Source organism: Chionomys nivalis, chromosome 3 (genome assembly GCF_950005125.1).
Source record: "Chionomys nivalis chromosome 3, mChiNiv1.1, whole genome shotgun sequence".
Taxonomy (NCBI): Eukaryota; Metazoa; Chordata; class Mammalia; order Rodentia; family Cricetidae; genus Chionomys; species Chionomys nivalis.
In genome coordinates this window covers 82378023-82395994 of record NC_080088.1, presented here as the reverse complement: position 1 = coordinate 82395994, position 17972 = coordinate 82378023, and the positions used below count along the sequence as shown (strand labels likewise).

Here is a 17972-nt window from a genome sequence, read left to right as displayed (position 1 = left end):
TGCTTTGTTGGAATCTAGGGGAACACAAAAATTCAAAACTAGAGAAAAGAAAGATAGTTACGTATATACATTTCCAAACTACATTAGTCTAACTAGAGATGTACATTGTTAAACAAATATGAAGTGAAAAATAACATTATTTTCAAAAAAAACAGTATTTTCTTTTCTTTTTCTTTGTTTTTTTTTGGGGGGGGGGCAGTTCGAGACAGGGTTTCTCTGTGGTTTTGAACCCTGTCCTGGAACTAGCTCTTGTAGAGCAGGCTGGCCTCAAACTCACAGAGATCCACCTGCCTCTGCCTCCTGAGTGCTGGAATTAAAGGCGTGCAACACCACTGCCTAGCTAAAAAAAAGTATTTTCTTATGCTATAGTTCTTTGAATATCATGCTATATAGCTCATTAAAATATTCTGATGCGTGGTTAGAGTACAGATCAGTGATAAAATATATCCTTAGCATGCATGAGGCCCTTGCTCTAATCCCAAAAACCAAATGCATATATGTGTGTGCATATTATATGTTCATATGGCATATTATATGTTCATATGAACATATGTCCCCACACACATATTATTACACATTTAACTTAGTCAAGCTCATAGTCACATTTACTCAAAAACATTAAATCTAACTTACCCATCAGCCATTGAGTAACTAGTGTTTTTCAAAGGAATCATTTTAAATGTTCAAACTTTCCATTACTTGGCCTTTTATAGTCAGGATATTTGCTGATCTGGCTAGTATATGCCAACACACATGCACCTCCCCTTTACCACAGCATCTAGCCAAACCCCCGTGTGGAACACAGCATGTCTCCCATGATCCCCATTACACACTGGCAGGCACAGCCATGCATCTCAGGCCAGAAGGAAAGAGGCATGAGTGGTGTTGGGGACTCATAACCACAGCCCAAATCAAGGGCCCTTCAATATGACACTTCAGACTTGCTGGCACCCTAGCCCATCCTCCTGCTGTCTTCTCTTCCCACCAGGCGGCTTTGACTTCCTGAGGGAGGACCAGTCGTCCCCAGTGCCAGACTCCGGCCTGAGCTCGAGCTCCACATCGTCCAGCATCAGTCTTGGTGGCAGCAGTGGGAACCTCCCACAGATGACCCAGGAGGTAGAAGACGTGGACACAGCCGCAGAAACAGACGAGAAAGCCAACAAACTCATTGAGTTTCTGACAACCAGGTAAGGGGGGGCGGCAGTCAGGCCCGAGGATGTTCACCACAGTCCACCCCGGGGCACGTGCTCGGAGACCATTTGCTCATCCACTCCAGAGTCAGAAGCCAAAAGGGACGTGAAACACAGAGGGGAGGAATCCATGTAGTCAGACGTCAGAATCAAGGGAAACTGGAAATGGTCCTGTTTTCTCAGGTCTTCTGATTCTCCATGTTAGTCACTAAGGCTTCAGAATTGCAGGTGCCCTGAGGGCCAGTGGTGTGTGAAAGCCTGCACACAGGTCAGGTGATCCGGAGTCTGCTGTCCTCCCTGGGGCTTAAGTCGTGCACGTTCGGTTACTGCTGCCACTTAGAGTCTGCTAGCAGTCACCTCATCGACTCTTCCCATTCTTTAAAAAGACAGTTGTGTAGCTTCGTATGTTTGTGTGTTTTACTTGCATATGTACATGTGTGCGCAATGTATGTACAGTGCCTGTGGAGACAGAAGAGAGCTTTGGAGGCCCCGGAACTGGAGTTACAGATGGTTGTGAGCCACCATGTCGGAGCTGGGAATTGAATCCAGGTCCTCTGGAAGAGCAGCCAGCGAGTGCTCTAACCACTGAGCATCTCTCCAGCTCCCCCATCCCATCCTTACCGTTCAAACACAAGTTTGGGTAATAGAAGCCATTTTCTGTTGGCTCCACGGTATCCCACACCTTGATGATGTGATTCTGAGCAGCAGCAAACGTTCATCTGGCTGGAGAGATGGCTCAGCAGTTAAAAACGCTTGCTGCTCTTCCAGAGGATATTAGGTTTAGATCCCATCACCAACATCAGGTCTGTAACTCCATCTCCAGAGGATCTAACGCCCTCTTCTGGCTTCTGTGAGTACTGCAGTTATGGCACATAACCATAATTAAAAATAATAAAATCTTTTTTAGAATTACATTTTATCTTTGGAGTTAGAACCTTTTAGTGTGTCTTTTAACACAAAATGACAACCACGTGTTTAACATTGGTATGCTTTGTTTTAGGGCATTCGGTCCACTTTGGTGCCACGAAGATATCACACCCAAAAATCAGAACTCAAAGAGTGCCGAGCAGCTTTCTAATTTCCTACGCCATGTTGTATCTGTATTTAAAGATTCCAAATCAGGTACTTCTTCCTCTTTCTCCAAATCTCTCTCACAGCATTCTTCTCTCATGGAACACACTACACAAGTATCATGCACAACCCATGATACATTTCCAAGCTGCAGCTAACTGATGTGGGATTTCCCTCTATATGCTGTGACTACCATTAATGCATAAAGAAACTGCTTTGGTCCTATAGCAGGGCAGAACTTAGGTAGGCAGGGAACACTAAACTGAATGCTGGGAGAAAGCAGGCTGAGTCTGGAGAAGCCATGTAGTCCCTCTGGAGCCAGATGGAACTTTAACCGGTAAGCCACAGCCATGAGCCGATACACAGATTAATAGAAATGGGTTAAATTAAGATGTAAGAGTTAGCCAATAAGAACCTAGAGCTAATGGGCTAAGCAGTGTTTTAAATAATATAGTTTCTGTGTGATTATTTGGGGGCTAAGCAGCCAGGAACTTCCGGGATGAACAAGCAGGCACCTTACTATAACTAACAGCAATAAGATTTATTCCTTTTGGTCCACATTCATGTGACATCCAAATATGTCAAAAGGCCTCCTTGGCATAAAACATTAAAAGGTTGCTATTTTCCTTAGGTTTTGTCTGTCTCCCTGAAAAGAGGAACAGCAGTTGTACAACTTAATGACCCCGAACAACTGTGTGCTTTACAATGCATTTTCCTTCCCTCCGGGTCAGAAGGTTTTCTGATGCCTGAGATCTTGTTTTCAGGAGAATGGTCAAGTAATGTGTATTGCCTTCCTTGGAGTGTCTGCATTTCGGGATCTGTATATTGATAAAAAAGAACAGAGTCTTTGGCACCAGGTCTTGGATGTCTTTAGAACTAGTTAGATGCATCCCTATCTTTTCTCTACTTTAAAAAATGTATCTCCAACAAAACCTCTTTTTTAAAAAAGAAGTAATCCAGGTGTAGTAGTTTATCCTATAATCCTGGCATCTGAGGCAGGAGAACTGTTTCAAGTTCAAGGCCAGCCTACTACACAGTGAGTTCCAGGCCAACCTAAGCTACAGCGTAAGGTCCTTTGTCAACAAGAAGGAAGGGAGGAGGGAGAAAGGGAGAGAGGGAAGGAAGGAAAGAAGGAAGGAAGAAAGGAAGGAAGGAAGGAAGGAAGGAAGGAAGGAAGGAAGGAAGGAAGGAAAGCTTTTAAAAAAGGAGTCCAGGGATTGAAGATAGCTCAGTTAGCATACTTGCTGAAATACATGAAGACCTGAGCGTGGATGCCCAGCAGGCACACACCTATAACCCCTGCACTGGGGGAACGGGGCAGGTAGATCTCCAGAGCTCCCTGACCAACCAGTATATCTGAAATGAGCAAACTCTAGGTCCATTGAGAGACACTGTCTCTAAAAGTGAGGAGAGAGCTGTTGAGGAAAACACCTGGCATCAACATGCCCCTCCACATGGGTGCTTGTGTACCACCTGTTCACATGTATACATCACATACACACAGAAATGGGAGGGGAAGAAAAGGAACTATAGAATAAAAAAAGATAAGGAAGAAAGAGTGTTAAATAATACATTTGTGCATGTGGGTTGTATATCAGACATTGTGTTGTTTAATTCTTGTAACATCCCAGTGAGATACAGCCTGTTGCTTACAAGTCAAAGAGAAGGTTGTGGGCTCCTAAGAAAAACACTGTCTTTCCCAGAGTCACACCCTCTGACTTAAAACCAGGACTATCTAGCCTCTGCCTCTCCCTGCAAGTTCCATGATTCATACAAAGTTTGTTTTTTACTTTGAAATGACTTGAAGTTCTATTGTTCACTTGTCTGTTTGCTTATATATTGTTTCCTTTGTTTTTAAATTCTATGTGTCTGACTGTTCTGCCTGAAAGTTTTATGTGCACCATGTGCATGCAGTGCTCGTGGAGGCCAGAAGAGGGCGTCAGATCCCCAGAACTGGATGGTTGGGAGTCACTATATAGGTGCTGGGAACCGAACCCAGGTCCTCTTAACTGATGAGCCATCCCTCCAGGTCTTTACATTTAAGTTTCACAATGCCCAAGGCCTTGCATATGCTAGGTGAACCCTCTGTTCCTGAGTAGATCCGCACCCTGTTTGTTTCTGAGGCAGGGTCATCGGGTCCATGGCACTGTTGCCAGCTTAAAATGGTTGATTTTTAAATAAGCATCAGTATGGGGTGGGGTGGAGGGGCCTGCGGTCAGCTGGTTCTAACTCTCCTCATTACTTGAGCGTGCCGGTGTGGATTACCAAGGCTGACCTGTCTGTCCCCTGTTCTTCTGGCCGCAGGTTTCCATCTGGAGCAGCATTTGAGTGAGGTTGCATTGCAGACAGCCCTTGCCAGCTCTTCCAGGCACTATGCAGGCCGATCCTTCCAGATCTTCCGAGCCCTCAAGCAGCCCTTGTCAGCGCATGCTCTGTCTGACCTCCTGTCGAGATTGGTAGAGGTGATTGGAGAGCACGGTGATGAGATTCAGGTATAGAAAGGAGTGACCCCCCTAAGTACCCCTCCACGACACAGCATTCTGCTGGAGTCCCTAGGAGTTGGCTTCAACCCGCAGAACCACACCCAAATATCAATTTTAGAAGTTAACCTTAAGCTGGGCGGTGGTGGTGCACGCCTTTAATCCCAGCACTCAGGAGGCAGAGGCGGGCGGATCTCTGTGAGTTCAAGGCCAGCCTGGTCTAGTTCCAGCTAGTTCCAGGACAGGAACCAAAAGCTACGGAGAAACCCTGTCTCGAAAATCCAAAAAAAAAAAAAAAAAAAAAAAGAAGAAGAAGAAGTTAACCTTATTATTTCCACGTTACTCCAGGGGACATTGTTGTACAAATTCAACAGATGCGTTCATACTTTGTAACATGAACATCTGAAAATCTCTCAATGGTTCATCGCGTTTGTCTGTTTGGTAGTGGTAGTGGTGGTTTTCATGTCAGGTGGCAATGGGTTGGTTTATATTGTTTGGGATTACTTTGTTTATTTGGGGCCTTTCTGCCCTCTGCTGGGGACTCAGTTATACAATCTACCAGAGCCAAGCAGGGCTCCCCACTGTATATGGGCCAAACTCTGTCCATCCCTGCACGGATGACTTCCAGGGCTGTGCGGAGCTCTGGAGACAGGATGGAGAGAGACTCGCTGCTGGAGGGACTCTGTAGGTAGAGTTCAGAGCCCTGGGAGCACTGAGTAGCTGTGAGGCCAAGGCCAACCCCTTTCCCGTGAGACATACTCTCTGTCTTCCTTCCAGCCATCGGAAGTTTGAGTAAAATTTCACAGAACCTCCGCTCTCCCTACACCTCACCTTGCCCATGGTTTCCACACATCATCACCCCTATATTTTAGTGACCTGCCCTTCTCCTCAGCAGGGGACTCAGCCCCCCCCACACACACACACACATGCTTCCCTGTCGTGTGTTTATCCCTCGTTAAGTCTGTCAGACTTGAGGAAATAAATCCTTATGGTTATCTGCTAACCTGTATGCTGTTTTTCCTAGCGAGCCTTAGAGTTTGATCTTAGACTTTGTAAATGAACATCATCACGACTGTCTAGAGTTCAGAAATAGTGTTGTGGTTGGAAGAGAGTTTGCGCTAGGTGAGCGCCCCCTCAGGCGGTCAGCAGCCCTGACTGCTCTCTGTGTGCTCCACAGGGCTATGTGATGGAAGCGCTCCTGACCCTGGAAGCCGCCGTGGAGAACTTATCTGACTGCCTGAAGAACAGTGACCTCTTCACGGTGTTGTCTCGGTGAGAATCAGATTACTGAGATCTGGCTATCAAACTCACTGTGCTGAATGTTGGCCAGAGTACAAAGAACAGATGTAGGTTTTGAAATCTACTTAGGACCTAAGAAGTGTATTTGGTATTTCTTTTATTAGGAATTTTTTAATTTTTGTGTGTAAATGTGTATTTCCTGAGTGCCTGGGAGTTACATGTGGTTGTGAGCCACTATGTAGGTGCTGGGTATCAAATAAGAGCAATAAGTACTCTTAACCACCAAGCCGTCTTTCCAACCCTGTATAATTTCCTTAGATTTAAAAAAGAAAAGGGGGAGTTGCAACATACATGTTTTCATTATATGTACATATTTTAAAACATGTTCCCAACACCCACACGGGAGATCTTAATCACCTGTAACTCTAGTTCTAGGAGATCATAACACATAATTTTAGCCTCTGCAGGCACCAGGAATGTATGCAGTATACATACATACATGCGAGCAAAACTGTCGTATGTATAAAATAAAAATAATTTTTAAAAGAAGAAAGTTTGGACTAGCGTGGAACTCACTGTTTTGTTTTGTTTTGTTTTGTTATTCTAGACAGGGTTTCTCTGTAGCTTTGGAGCCTGTCCTAGAACTAGCTCTTAGAGACCAGGCTGGGCTTAAACTCAGAGATCCACCTGCCTCTGCCTCCCAAGTGCTGGGATTAAAGGTGTGCATCACCATCACCCCGCTAATATTTTATTATTTTAACTTGAGCATTTTTATACCTTTGGTGCGATCACTAGCCCTAGAATCATCAGACTGTATGAACCCGTATCTCTAACCTGCAAGAGTATACTAGGTAAAGGTGGGTACCAAGGCCCCTACTTGTCACCCTCGCGCTGATGATGAAGCCTCAGGTGAATTGTGAGTCTTTGGCCAGCCCAGGAGCCATAGCCGACTCTATGAGAGAGGGGGTGTGGAGGAGGGAGGAAGGCAGGCAGGCCGACAAAATGCAGCTAAAGAGTTTGACTTTTTCAGTATGAATAGAGTTAAAAGACAGATCTCTCTAAGTTCAAGGCCAGCCTGGTCAACCCAGTGAGTTCTGAGTCAGCCAGGGCTGCCTAGTGAGACCCTGTCTCAGAGGGGGGATGAGGGAGCCGTCAAATTTTCTAAGTGCCGAAATCTTTCCCCTGCCCTGTGTACTTACCACTTTCCTTCTTGATAACTTTCTGCTCTAAATTAAAATGAGATAAACTTTGCACTTGTTGGTATATCTTATTTTATAATTTTTCCCATCCACATTCAAATAGAATGCAAATGAAAGATCACTAAATTGCTGGGATTTTAGACTTTCAATAAATGAAAGTTAGTATTGGTTTTTGGAGATTGTTCTTGTTCAGGTTTATCCTTCAGAGCCTAAGTTAAGAATAAAAGATGTGTCTCCCATCCAAGTACTAACCAGATCTGACCCTGCTTAGCTACCAAGCCAAGTTCAGGGTGATATGGACATAGACCAAGGCACCATTCTTTGAGGAATGGCTCTCCTCCTTGGCTGTCCCTCGAGAGATAAAGGCAGGAGCTGCTCAGTGGCACGTGCTGGCATTCTGCTGACTTCACCTCTGTTTATACCTAGTTCTTCATCACCAGATCTGAACTCCAGCACTAAACTGGCGGCAAGCAGGAAGAGCACTGGCCAGCTGAACGTCAACCCCGGGACTCCCAGCGGCAACACCGCAACCGCAGAGCGGAGCCGGCACCAAAGGAGCTTCTCGGTGCCCAAGAAGTTTGGTGTGGTTGACCGGTCCTCCGACCCACCTCGAAGTGCCACGTTGGACAGAATCCAAGCTTGTACTCAACAAGGCCTTTCCTCAAAGACCAGAAGCAATTCCTCGTTGAAGGACAGTCTCACAGACCCGTCCCACGTAAACCACCCCTCCAACCTGCTGGCCACCATCTTCTGGGTCACGGTGGCCCTGATGGAGTCCGACTTTGAGTTTGAATACCTCATGGCGTTAAGGCTCTTGAACCGGCTGCTGGCACACATGCCACTGGATAAAGCCGAGACCCGGGAAAAGCTCGAGAAACTCCAAGGGCAGCTTCAGTGGGCAGACTTCTCGGGGTTACAACAGCTCCTCCTGAAGGGTTTCACCTCCCTCACCACCACAGATCTGACCCTGCAGCTCTTCAGTTTGCTCACGCCGGTTTCCAAAGTACCCATGGTGGACTCATCGCAAGCCATCGGTAAGGCCAGTACCGCGCATCCTTGTAGCCCTGATGGTTGCATTCAGCCTTAGAGAAATAAGATACTACTATATGTCTGTATCTATAGTGTTAGATAAAAGTATTCTATAGTATATAAAACAAAAGGGGTAGCAATTTATATAGATATAGTTATGTGTGTATACGTATATTCATATTTGTATGGTGTAAGTGATTTCTGGGTCAAATTGCAAGTATTGTCAACTTAGTCCCTTGCTCATGTACATTTTTTTCCTAATCCCAAATCTTCTGGATTTTGTTTTGGGTTTTTTTGTTTGTTTTCTCTTTTCCTTTTGCCTTTTTTTATCCTCTTGAAAAATGTATTGGTTCTCTATTGTTCTGATTAAGTAAAATCAATATTACCAGCTTTTTAATATTGTAAGTAATCAAGAATTTATTTCATTAACTAGATTTTAACTTAGCCATACTGAGAAATTCTTATTATCTTGAAGAATATTTCCAGTTATATGACTAAGGCTTAAATATGTTGTTTTTATTTTTTGAGGCAGGCTCTAACTAGGTTGATCTGGAACTCTACATAGACCAGGCTGAACCTCAGAGGTCTGCCTGCCTCTATCTCCTGAGTCCTGGGATTATAGGTTATTCCACCATGACCAACTGTAAAATATGTTGGATTTTTCTTTTTGTTTTGTCTTGTTTTGTTTTTTGAAACAAGGTCTCTTTGTAGCCCTAGGTGACCTAGAACTCACTATATAGACCAGGCTGGCCTTGAACTCACAGAAATCTGCCTGCCTCTACCTCTTAAGTGCTGGGATTAAAGGTGTGTGCCACCACATCCAGCTTATATTTTTGGTTTTGGTGTTTTTTTGTTTTTGTTTTGGTTTTGGTTTTTTTTTTGGTATTTCGAGACAGGGTTTCTCTGTAGCTTTGGAGCCTGTCCTGGAACTAGCTCTTGTAGACCAGGCTGGTCTCGAACTCACAGAGATCTGCCTGCCTCTGCCTCCCAAGTGCTGGGATTAAAGGCGTGCGCCACCACCGCCCGGCTTCAGCTTATATTTTTATATTTTAAAAAGTCTTAAACTAGTGCTTCAGTTCGGTTCATTGTATGTCAGTAAAATCTGAGTTACCGTTGCTCACAAACAGGTGATTACCGTGTGTTGAAATCACAAGTGTATTTCAGTGCTCTCGGTCAACCAGGGGTGTGGTACACACCGATAGTCCCGGCCCTCAGGAAATGAAGATGGGCGGATCACAAGTTTCAAGGTCATCCTCGCTCAGACTAAAGATCATTCTTGTCTCTGTGAGAAACCCTGTCCCAATAAATGACAAAAGGGACTTTTTTAATCACCTTGGAACAAAATAAAACCTATTTTATGCCTTCCAACTGTTCCGGTCACCGCAGACCACACTCAGCCACGGCCACTGTGTCTTCTCTCATGCAGGATTCCCACTGAACGTCCTGTGTCTCCTGCCCCAGCTGATCCAGCATTTTGAGAACCCAAATCAGTTCTGTAAGGATGTAGCGGAAAGAATTGCTCAGGTACGCGTCAGGAGTCCACATGCAGCAGGTCCACGAGGAAGACTCAGTGCCAGACAGGAATGGCCAGACTGGAGAAGGAAATGGTTATCTCAAAAGTTGATGCCACGCCGGGCGGTGGTGGCGCATGCCTTTAATCCCAGCACTCGGGAGGCAGAGGCAGGCGGATCTCTGTGAGTTCAAGACCAGCCTGGTCTACAAGAGCTAGTTCCAGGACAGGCTCCAAAACCACAGAGAAATCCTGTCTCGGGGGAAAAAAAAAATGATGCCATTCATAACAGACATCTCTAAGTGGCTGTTACAAACTGGCTCCTCCCCCACCCCACCCCGTCTCGCCCTGCTTCGTTATTAGAAAAGCAAGCAGGCCGGGTGTGGTAGCACACACCTTTAATATTGGGAGGCAGGGGCAGGCGGATCTCTGAGAGTGAGTTCCAGGTTAGACAGGGCTACACACAGAAACCCTGTCTCTGATCGATAGATAGATAGATAGATAGATAGATAGATAGATAGATAGATAGATAGATAGATAGATAGATAGATAGATATGACAAGAGAGAGACAGAGAAAGAAAGGAAAGAAAAAAAGACAGACAGAGTGGCCAACGGGAGCTGGAGAGATGATCAGCAGGTAAAGAGGCTTGCTGCCAAGCCTGCCCACCTTCCATCTCCAGAGCCTGCATGGAGGAAGGAGAGAACCGACTTCCTCGGGCTGATCTCTGGCCTCCAGGGGCCCTCCCTGGCACTCACGTGCTCACACACATACAGGTACACAAAATAAGTCAATTTAAAAAGCAAAACAAGTAGAAAAATATAGCAGCTAATTACTAAGTGAAGTACTTCTGTGGCTACCAAAGCTGATATGGGGCTATTTTCAGGCTGTTAGGACTTAGAATATTGGCTAATGTTCCTTCCTGTCCGTTGGAATGCTCTAATTGGTCTGCTTATCTTTAAAGGTTTGCCTGGAAGAAAAAAATCCCAAACTTTCAAATCTGGCTCACGTTATGACCCTTTACAAGACACACAGCTACACAAGAGACTGTCCCACGTGGGTCAATGTGGTTTGTCGCTACCTTCATGAGGCCTATACTGACATCACCTTGAACATGGTCACCTACCTGGCAGAGGTAAGCACTGATGCTAAAGATAACTTTGACTTTCAGCATCCGTGGTTCATATGTTTATAAAGCTTTGACATTGAATGTCTACCATGTGTTATCCCAAATGCTAACGGATTCATCTGAAATCCTCACGACACACCAGGGATTGGGTATTCTCTAAAGAAGCTGAGGCTTGGTTCAGTTAACTGTTGAGCTCTCGCTTTAAGGCAACTGACCCTAGATCCAGCTGCCTCCAAAGTTTACCCCCCTACTTACTATACCCATACCCATCAGAGTATGGCTGAGATAAGAAGCTTGATCCCAGCTTGGCATGGCAGTGCACGCCTGTAATCCCAGCCCTTGAGAGGTGGAGGAGGTGGGAGTGGGGTTCAGATCTTATCAAGAAATTACTGCATGGCTAGATATGTTCATGGTGGATTGTTTTAAACTAATTAACAAAGTACAATCTTGAAATAAAATCTTTATCATTGCCTTCTGTCTGTGAAACTAGAAACAGGCCATACGAATGTGTTTCTAGCACATTCCTTGCAAACCTGACTCCTGTACTCTGACTTCCGGACCATGGGTGTAAGATATTCGTAGCGTGTCACGGGGCAACAGGTGGCATGAGCAGCACCTCCAGTGTTTGATACTTAGGTCATTCTCTGAACAAACAACCGACAACAGCAAACTTGGTTCAGCGTTTTCAATGTTTCTTTTCCTTCTGGGATATGCCTTCCCAACTCTCGTTAGGGTCTTCCCCAAAGAAAAGAGGGCAAGCTGCCCTAATTCTTCTTGATGTAATTATCTAGTTCCGGGTTGTGCTTGCAACATCACTTTTTTTAGGTGCTCTGTAATGTCAAGCTAACAGAAGGTACTGCCCATCCGACACTCACCACTGATCCTACAGGGTTTTGACTTACAGTACGGATCAGCGGTGTATGAACCATGCCAGACTGTCAATGGCCAAGTATTCACTGGCTAACTCATCGCTCACTCAAGAGCCCTCATGCATAGCACTCTGTTGCTTCCGCTAATCCCATGGTCCTAGCTTTCCCGACAAGCAAAGATACCCTTCCCTCAGCACCCAGGAAGTATGAGAAGAACCAATACTAACACCCTGCTACAAAAGCAGGGGATAGACAACGCCAGTTCTAAGGCAATGAGTAAGATGCCCTCACAGGAGATTTTGTCTAGAACATTCATTATACAAGTTTTAAAAGTACAAATCGGATGTGGTGTGTACACACAATGGAATAGTATTCTGTCTTCCAAAGGCAAAAGATTCTGGAGCTGGAAAAATGCCTCAGTGGTTAAGAGCCCTGGCTTCTCTTGCAGAAGACCCAGGTTCAATTCCCAGCACCCACATGGCAGCTCATAACCATAACTGTAGCTCCAGTTCCAGGGGATCTGGTGCCCTCTCCCGGCCTCACAGGCACCAGGCATGTAATGGTGCAATACATACATACATATATACATGCAAAACATTCAGACATAAGAAAATAAGTCAAAGCCAGGCGGTGGTTGTGCACACCTTTAATCCCAGCACTCAGGAGGTAGAGGCAGGCGGATCTCTGTGAGTTCAAGGCCGGGCTGGTCTACAAAAGCTAGTCCCAGGATAAGCACTAAAACTACACAGAGAAACCCTGTCTCAGAAAAAAAAAGTCTTAAAAAATCAATTTAATAGATGCATAATTTATTCTATTCAACCCTTATCTCAAAATTGCCCGCAAAGCAAAGCATGCTATTATGAACTCACTGATGATGTTTTTCTGTCGACTTACCGACTGCACATGAATCTGCTGGTATTTTAATTATCGTCTGGTGCCCCGTGGCCCCGCAGTCAAGGCTCCACCAGCCACTCAGGCTGCAGCCGCAATATGTAGGCTTAAATTAAGTCTCTATCGTTCTATTTACCAGCAAAGACTTGGAAGTCAGATGTGGGGTTGAAAACCTACTAGACCAGCTGACCTTGTTTTTAACCAGAGACACCACAAGAGATGCTTCTCTTCCTTCATCTCAGAACCAAAAGGAAGCCCAGATCTAGTCCCTGCCTGTGTATCTTCTCTATCCAAATAGCTGGCTTCTCTATGATTAATTCCGGTCAGCCCATCACTGGCTCCATCCTTGGTTGACAATCTGGATTGTGGCAGTGTGGACACAATAGCCCACAGCACACCGGCTTCCTGCCCTGTGGAGTGTATTGACATCTGTTCAGTTTCTCCCTCTCATTCAGGTCTTGGCCATGCACACACACAGATGTGTGTTGCTGTGCTCAGCTTCCCTTGGAACCTGCTCTGCTTGCTTCCTATTTACTTTCTGTGTGTGTGCCCCTTGAACGTGAGGATGACACCCCACTTAGCCTTCTGTGTTTTGTTGCTTAATTTGTAATTTGTTTATGCTGCAGACGGCCCTGTTATCACATATAATGTGATAAATCATGATATTTGCTAATGTACCTGTTATAAAAAGAGTTTACACAAGACAAAATCTGGAGGAAGATTGTTTTAGAAAAAATTAAAATTATATTATTTGTAGAAAAACACTCTTAATATTGTTTTAGCATTTATCTATTATATAGATAATTGTGTGTATGTTGTCTTCTACTTACATAATATATTCTATAATATCATCTACCATGTTTGAAAATGCCATTGTAAGGTAAGTGTGATATCACCTACCTTTAATCCCAGGACTTGGGAATCCAAGGCAGGTGGATCTCTGTGAGTTTGAGGTTAGCCTGATCTACATATTGAGTTCCAGACCAGTCAGAGGACCCTGTCTCAAAAAAAAATGCTATTATGGGGATGGAGAGATGGCTCAGCGGTTAAGAGCATGGGCTGCTGCTCTTCCGGAGGACCCGGGGTTCAATGTCCAGCACCCACATGGCAACTCATAACTGTCTGTAACTCTAGTTCCCGGGATCTGACACCCTCACACCAGTGCACATAAAATAAAATTAAATAAATTGTTTAAAAAATGTCATTATGCCAACTGAATCATGTCTCATAAGATCATTCTCTTGTTTCAGGTATGATATTTTTAACCATATAACAAAAGTCGTAGCAAAATCATATGTGATCAAAGTATTTATTTCTAGGAAATATGTTCCTAGAAGTATGATTCCAGTTTCCAAAGCCATGGACTTTGAATGAACAGGCAGTGTTCACCGTGTGCCACTGCTCTTGCCTGCATACTCAGCACTGGAGAGACGAAGGCAGAATAGAGGGTTGGGGCTAACCTGGACTACATAGTGAAACAGTATCTCAAAAACAAAACTTACGACAAGAAAGAAGTTGTAGCCCTCTTTAGTTTTCTTGATCTCCATTGCTAAATTACCCAGCTAACATCTCAAATGATATGTGAAATATGCATGTCTTCATCTCATTAACCGGTACCTAACAGTCTCAATTTCTAACCTTTGCCAACTTTGTGACCAACAAATTTTGTCTTAGTGCCCCATAGTTTTCCTTTTGAGGTTTATTCTCTGTTTCTTCACTATTCGAATTTTATGTTTATGATTTCAGACCTCCCCGAATTGCCTTCACTGTCATTTATTCAATAATTAGGATTTTAACCGGGGTTAGTGGTGTGTGCCTTTAATCCCAGCACTTAAGAGGCAGAGGCAGGTGAATCTCTGTGAGTTTGAGGCCAGCCAGTGCTGAATAGTGAGGTCTCTTTTTAAAAGAAGCTAGGGTTTTGTTTGCCATGCCCCCCAAGCACACCTCAACGATAAGGGTGTGGTGAAGCCTGGGTACTTCTCCAGGGAAGAGGGTGGAACTGACTGGCTGCACTTTGCCTCCTGCAGTTGTTGGAGAAAGGCCTTCCCAGCATGCAACAGCCACTCCTTCAGGTCATCTACAGTCTTCTCAGTTACATGGACCTGTCGGTTGTTCCTGTCAAGCAGTTTAATGTGGAAGTCCTGAAGACCATTGAAAAATATGTGCAGGTGAGTGTCTGGATAGATCCAGAGCTACCCAAGAGAGACCCAAGAGACTTGCGTGTGGCTTGCCCTCGGGTGTAGAGCCATCTGCCATCCGACCCCACGCTTACTCATCTATATCCAAGACAGACAGGCACGCTAGTTGATCACACCCTGAATGGCATTTTTAGAAGAAAGGCAGAAAAAGACCTTAACAAGGTCCTTGCTTCAGGGACAAAGCTGTTCCATGGGCACATAGTCTGAGTTCCAGACACGTACCTGAGTGGGAAGTCAGGGGAAGGTTCTGTGCTGCTATCTTATTTCAGAGATTGTTGTGTGAACCCACAGAGTCTGTTGAAGGGTTTCAAGAATTTGTTTAGCTATAAAATGGGGATAAACAGTCACTGACTCATATAGACAGATTAGATACTGCTGTGTCCAGCCGTTCTGCCCAGGGGAGATGGGGCCAGCCACTCCTGGAGCTTGCTCTGACTACGAGAGAGGGGGCAGGGAGAGGAGAGGAGAGGAGAGGAGAGGAGGAGAGGAGAGGAGAGGAGAGGAGAGGAGAGGAGAGGAGAGGAGAGGAGAGGAGAGGAGAGGAGAGGAAGAGAGAGCAACCCCTCTCCCCCAGCACATAAGTGGTCTTGTGTGCAGACAAGAGCACACCCTAGGAATTGCTGTCCTAAAAGTCATTGGCTAAATCTTTATTAATTTTGATGGCGTTCATAGTCTGCCCCACCCCCCATGGAAACAAAAATGAAACCACTTCCCCAATGAAACACATGTCCTGTTTTTCATTCTAAGGACAACACATCTTTAAAGAATGCAGACTGATTTAATTCAGTTTTTTTCTATTGTCCAGCGTCTCTCTGCAGCTGTCATTCCTTTCTCGTTAGCATTTAGAAAATTTAAAGTTCATGAGGCCTTGTGCAATCTGTCCTGGGGATATTTATTGCCACTTCTGTTTATTAAGAATTTCAGTGCGTGCTCAGTCACAGGTGAGCACACAGAACTGTGTTCTCAGTGTGTGCTCAGTCACGGGTGAGCATACAGAACTGTGTTCTCAGTGTGTGCTCAGTCACGGGTGAGCACAGGAGAACTGTGTCCTCTGGAGAGTTGGCTCAGGAGTTAAGAGTACTGGCTGCTCTTGCAGAACACTAAAATTCAGTTCCTATCATCTACCTGGTAGCTCGTAACTGCCTGTAACTCCATTTCCAGGGGAGTCTAGTGCCCTATTCTGACCTCCAAAGGCTCTCACACATGGTATATAAAATAACACAGGTGTGTGCACAAACACACCTATGTACATGAAAATTATAAATAAATCCTTTTAAAAAGAAGATCATCGACACGGTCTAAGCAAGGCGGAAAGGATTCAGCTGAGTTCCAAGCCAGGGGAGTAGACAGGGACCTAATTATTGGAAGGGAGGGGTAGGGGAAAAGGTGGACGGGCGCCCCCATCCCTGCGTCAGTTGATGAGGAGGATGTGACGTGATGAGAAAAGAGTTTAGGATGTCCAGTGAAACCCAGAGCAGTAGCAAGACCCAGAGAAACCACAGGACCAAGTTGGCAGGACCCTGGGGGTGGGGGAAACCTGCCCGTGAGCAGTCCATAGTCTAACACGAGTATGAAGCTTTTATCTTTTAACAGCTTAAGATGACTCCTTAGCAAAAATAATACCCTGCAATTTTAACTCTAAGTGATTGGAATATGGCCACAATGGTCATTATGTGTTATTTACTGATTTCCACAGTGTGGTTCACTTCCCTTACAAATGCTCTTTGTCTAGCATTTGTCTTTTCCTGATTACAGACTTTATGATTCAAGTCAGTGAATTCTAGCCTGTCGTGGGTTCAGTAGTGAGCACAGACTCTCAAAAAGTGGGCTTCCTTTTAACCCTTGGATGTTTGTTGCCAACAGAGCATTCATTGGAGGGAAGCATTGAATATCTTGAAGCTGGTCGTTTCTCGATCAGCCAGCCTGGTGCTGCCTTCCTACCAACACAGCGACCTCTCCAAGATAGAACTCCACCGGGTGTGGACCAGTGCCTCTAAGGAGCTGCCGGGCAAGACCCTGGACTTCCACTTCGACATCTCAGAGGTCCTGACCTACTGTGACTCCTTCAGTGAACTGTAGCCTGGGTATCTGGTGGCCACGGGTAAAAGCAGTTGCCTAGAGAGAGGAAGGTTTACATTTGTTTTAAATGAAGACATCTGACGCCTAAATTAGGTTCTGTTCTTTTAACAATGCCTGAGTGTGGGGCTCTCAATGGGGAATTACTAAAACTGGAAACCACAGGCTGGAGATGGCTCAGTGGGTAAGAGCACCCACTCTCCAGGCACAAGGACCAGAGTTCAAATTCCAGCACCCAAGAAAAAAGCCTGGGATAGCCATGTGTGTCCATAATCCCACCACTGCAGGTGGAGAAAGGGAGACACTGAGAGTTCAGAGGGCAGGCTACACAACATGGTCAGTTTCCACTTCAGGGAGAAACCCTGTCTCTGGGAAATGAGGTAAAAAATGATGAAAGACCAGCCTCCCACCCAGGGTCCTGCTCTGGTCTCCACCTGCCCTGGGTGCAGGCTTGTGCATGGATCACTCAGAGGAGAGAGAGGAAGAGATTTCTTCATTGACTTTCATTTTTTCCACATTCAAGATGTGACATCTGCCTCTATACTTAGTATTAAAATTATATTAAGATATTAATTCCAAGCTGGGCAGTGGTGGCGCACGCCTTTAATCCCAGCACTCGGGAGGCAGAGGCAGGCGGATCTCTGTGAGTTCGAGGCCAGCCTGGTCTACAAGAGCTGGTGGCACACACCTTTAGTCCCAGCACTCGGGAGGCAGAGGTAAGCAGATCTCTGTGAGTTCAAGGTCATCCTGGTCTACAGAGCAAGTTCCAGGATAGCCAGGGTTACACAGAGAAATCCTGTCTCTAAAAAACAAAACATAACAAAAAGCAAATTTTGGAGGCTGGAGAGATGTCTGAGCGATTAAGAGCACTGGCTGCTCTTCCAGAAGACGTGGGTTCAAGTCTCAGCACCCATATGGCAGTTCACACCTCTCTGTGACTACAGTTACAGAGGATCTGGCACCTTCACAGACACACAGGCAGGCAAAACACCAATGCACATAAAATAAAAATAACTAAATCTTATAAAAATATTAATTCAACAGCCATATTTAACTTTTTTCTTGGGGGGGGGGCATTTTTAAGCCTTTGAC

General features: G+C 45.1%; 1 protein-coding gene across 4 annotated transcripts in view; it reads left to right on the top strand.

Annotated features, from left to right (window-relative positions):
• Positions 1 to 17972, top strand: part of Fry (FRY microtubule binding protein) — a 404412-nt gene that overhangs the window by 329500 nt on the left and 56940 nt on the right. For all 4 annotated transcript variants that reach the window (XM_057765235.1, XM_057765236.1, XM_057765234.1 and 1 more), the window contains 9 exons: positions 989 to 1187; positions 2191 to 2312; positions 4566 to 4753; positions 5919 to 6013; positions 7606 to 8213; positions 9635 to 9732; positions 10682 to 10852; positions 14634 to 14774; positions 16668 to 16847. In XM_057765235.1, the coding sequence (XP_057621218.1) occupies positions 989 to 1187; positions 2191 to 2312; positions 4566 to 4753; positions 5919 to 6013; positions 7606 to 8213; positions 9635 to 9732; positions 10682 to 10852; positions 14634 to 14774; positions 16668 to 16847 (1802 nt within the window). The remainder of the gene's footprint in view (positions 1 to 988; positions 1188 to 2190; positions 2313 to 4565; positions 4754 to 5918; positions 6014 to 7605; positions 8214 to 9634; positions 9733 to 10681; positions 10853 to 14633; positions 14775 to 16667; positions 16848 to 17972) is intronic.